This window comes from Prosopis cineraria, unplaced genomic scaffold, assembly GCF_029017545.1.
Source record: "Prosopis cineraria cultivar Desert tree isolate PC_DT_omini unplaced genomic scaffold, ASM2901754v1 PC5, whole genome shotgun sequence".
In the NCBI taxonomy this organism is placed as follows: Eukaryota; Viridiplantae; Streptophyta; class Magnoliopsida; order Fabales; family Fabaceae; genus Prosopis; species Prosopis cineraria.
Genome location: NW_026555336.1, coordinates 41,207,291 through 41,210,334, shown reverse-complemented (window position 1 = coordinate 41,210,334; position 3,044 = coordinate 41,207,291). Strand labels below are relative to the sequence as shown.

The 3,044-nt window shown below is 45.4% G+C and overlaps 1 protein-coding gene across 1 annotated transcript; it reads right to left on the bottom strand.

Moving 5' to 3' along the window:
- Positions 1–214: 214 nt before the first annotated feature.
- On the bottom strand, positions 215–2,397 carry LOC129311925 (ammonium transporter 2 member 5). Its single transcript, XM_054954428.1, has 3 exons — positions 1,455–2,397; positions 1,050–1,335; positions 215–972 (listed from the first exon to the last, which is right to left on the bottom strand). Exons 1-3 carry the CDS (start codon positions 2,040–2,042, stop codon positions 410–412), a joined length of 1,437 nt encoding a protein of 478 aa, XP_054810403.1. The 5' UTR covers positions 2,043–2,397; the 3' UTR covers positions 215–409.
- Positions 2,398–3,044: the final 647 nt, after the last annotated feature.

Below are 3,044 nucleotides of genomic sequence, written 5' to 3'. Positions count from 1 at the left end.
CTCATCTGATCTTTTCAACCGCACTAATTTCTTATCTCGGTGTTATGTTGTCTATCCAAAATTAATTTCTTTTAGTTTTGAAGAATCGTTATCCAGTGACGCAAGCTCAAGAGACAATAAATAATGACTTGAATGCATGCAGCAGAAAGACGGATCAAAATGATGGGGAAAAAACACGCATGAACATGTGGCTTACGAAATGCGAATCCTTACTGAATATAAAGCCAAGATGACATGCACGTTTCCCATTACAGAGAAGAGGCGTCAATTAATACAATCTTGCTTATTATGAATAACGAACTGTACGTACGCAGCATTAGAAAAGGCGAGGTGGTAAGCTAAGGCTGGAGGAAGCTCTTATTCTGAAAGCACGTTATGCGAAGGTGGGGCGGATGTTAAAGTGTATTTTCTACGTCATCTCAACAACTTGCGACGCACGCTTCTTCCTGGCCTCCGCAGCCTCAACATCGTCATACAAGGAACTCGCATACTTGGAAACGGAGCTGTCAAGCTTGTCACCCTGGCCCCATATAGCATACGCTTCTTCCCCGTGAGCAGCCTCATCCCCTATCTCCATATCCTCCTCCGACATCCTTAAAGGCATCAACAGTCGAATGAGCAGACATATCAAGCTGGTGGAGATGACATTGAGCAGCGTGACGTACAAGATGCCCAGGAGTTGGACCCCGACCTGTCGGAACCCGGTTCTGGAGTCGTTCATTTGGAGACCGTAGAAGAGGCCCACGTATTCGTTGTAGGCGCCGTAGAACAGAAAGCTGAGCTTAGGCTCGGCGAAGAGGCCCGACAGGATTCCTCCGAGAGACCCGGCGATGGCGTGAGTGTGAAACACGGCCATAGTGTCGTCCACCTTCTGGAGCAGCTTGGATCTCTTGTGGACCACCATCATGGTCACCCAGGGAATGGAGCCGGAGCATATGCCCATGAGGATGGCAGCCCATCCCTGCACAACACCTGGAGAAGAAGCGAATGAGGATGGAAGGAAGGAAAGAAGGAAGAGGTTCGAATTCGATGATGTCTTAAGATATTACCTGCGGCAGGGGTGATGCAAACGAGGCCGGTGATCATGCCTTGAACCGCACCGATGACGGAAGGCTTGCGGAAGAAGATGACGTCGAGCACGACCCAGGTGAGGAGGCTGGTGGCAGTGCAGGCGTGGGTGTTCAACACGGCCAAGGAGGCGTCCATGCTCACCGAGTAAGGGTCTCCTCCGTTGAAGCCGGTCCAGCCCATCCACAGCAGTCCCGCTCCTGCCAGCATCAGCAGTATGTTGTTGGGAGGAAACCTTTCTCGGTCCTTGTTTAGCCTCGGGCCCACCTGCACGTACGGCACCGAGTCATCATTATTATTAATTTATTTCCAGCCAGCCAGCCAGCCAGCCAAGCTGTTTTGTTTATTAATCTGGTTCTCGGGGTGGGGAGGGTGTGCTTCATTACCCAATATGCTGCGGTGAATCCCGCGACCCCGGAGGAGAGATGGATGACGTATCCTCCGGAGTAGTCTATCAAGCCCATCTTGGACAGAAACCCATTGGGACTCCAGATGCTAAAAGCTGTGAAGGTGTAGGAGAAGGTGAGCCAGAGAGGCACGAACAGCATCCATGCGTAGAAATTCATGCGGCCCAACAGGGCCCCCGCGATCAAGATCAAAGTGATGCACGCAAATACACCCTGGAAATACATCATCGTGGCGTTTGGGAACAGTCCCAAAAAAGCCGGCTTGAAGAGGTAATTCTCGTCCACCGACAGGGCAGGCTTTCCCCAGAACGGAACGAGCTTGTCCCCGAATGACAGCCTGTAACCCCATGTCACCCAACACACGAAAACACACGCAAACGCATAGAGCGACATGAATGCTGAATTCACTGCCCATTTCTTCTTCACCGCTCCTCCGTATAAGATTATGAGGCCCGGCACGCTTTGCATCCCCACCAGTGTTGCGGCTGTCAGCTGCCATGCATTGTCTGCTTTGTTCATCCAGTCGGGGCTTGCTGGGGAGGATGCCAGGTTTGACGGAAGTGCCATTCTTACTTGTTCTTTTTAATCCCCCTCGATCCGCCTACTATTAAGCCTGGTGCTACAAAAGAATGTGATTCATTAGTGCAGGAAATGGTTCATGAGAACTGGGGTTTTATATGTAGGACTCCACTTTTGATTCTCACGCCTTGCTGTTCTCCAATCCCCGTCTTGCTTTGTCTTAGGCCACTTCGCTGCTAATATTATTGTTTACATGCTGACGGGTATTCCAAGCATGTCTCTTAACGGTATATTCTATGCTTGCCCATTGGTGAATTCATGTTGATTATTGCCAATTTCAGATAAACAAGCATTCATCCCTTGTTGTCTGCCATCCCAACTTTTTTATATTTCATATACGAGTTGTCCCCTCTGTTCTAGATTCAGTACAGTGTGCAAATCATCATTGGATTATATATATATATATATATGTAGTCTTGCTTTTAATGCATTAACGAGGGTCCACACTTGTTGAATTGTCTTCTTAAATTCATGTGCAAAACTGGAAATGACTACTCAATATTGGAGAATTAAATTAAACCCTTGTCAAACTAAAATTCACTCGACTCCAATTTTTAATTAGAAAAAAAAATTTACAGTTAGTTGTATTATCCTCGTAGACCTTTAATTAACACAAAATAAATATATTAATTTTATAAGTAAATGTATATCTTTTTACAATCCAAAATATTATTTCCCCAGAAGCCTGAATAATAGATATCCAAAAACATGTTTTCAAGTTCAACATAGGTCTCAACCTCAATTTCTTCTTTCTTAGGTCTGCTTAAATTTGAGTTCAAATTCTAGCCAATCGTATTCAATCGATTCTAATAATCTACATATCTATATTTAATATGAAAATTCCAACAAACTGCAGTATTCATGGAACAAAAATAAGATGACCCTATTCAAGAGTCATGCACAATACGACTCATCTTTTAAATTACGTACAATGCATAAGACACACTAGTTTAACCTAAAAACGAAAGTATTTTGTATAGAAGACATCAA

Bases quoted from the DNA above. Each gene is read 5' to 3' on its own strand.
- LOC129311925 (XM_054954428.1), bottom strand. From the start codon at position 2,042: ATGGCACTTCCGTCAAACCTGGCATCCTCCCCAGCAAGCCCCGACTGG. The intron at 1,336-1,454 runs GTAATGAAGCAC...CCGTACGTGCAG, and splicing joins GATTCACCGCAGCATATTGG to GTGGGCCCGAGGCTAAACAA. The intron at 973-1,049 runs GTAATATCTTAA...CTTCTTCTCCAG, and splicing joins TTGCATCACCCCTGCCGCAG to GTGTTGTGCAGGGATGGGCT.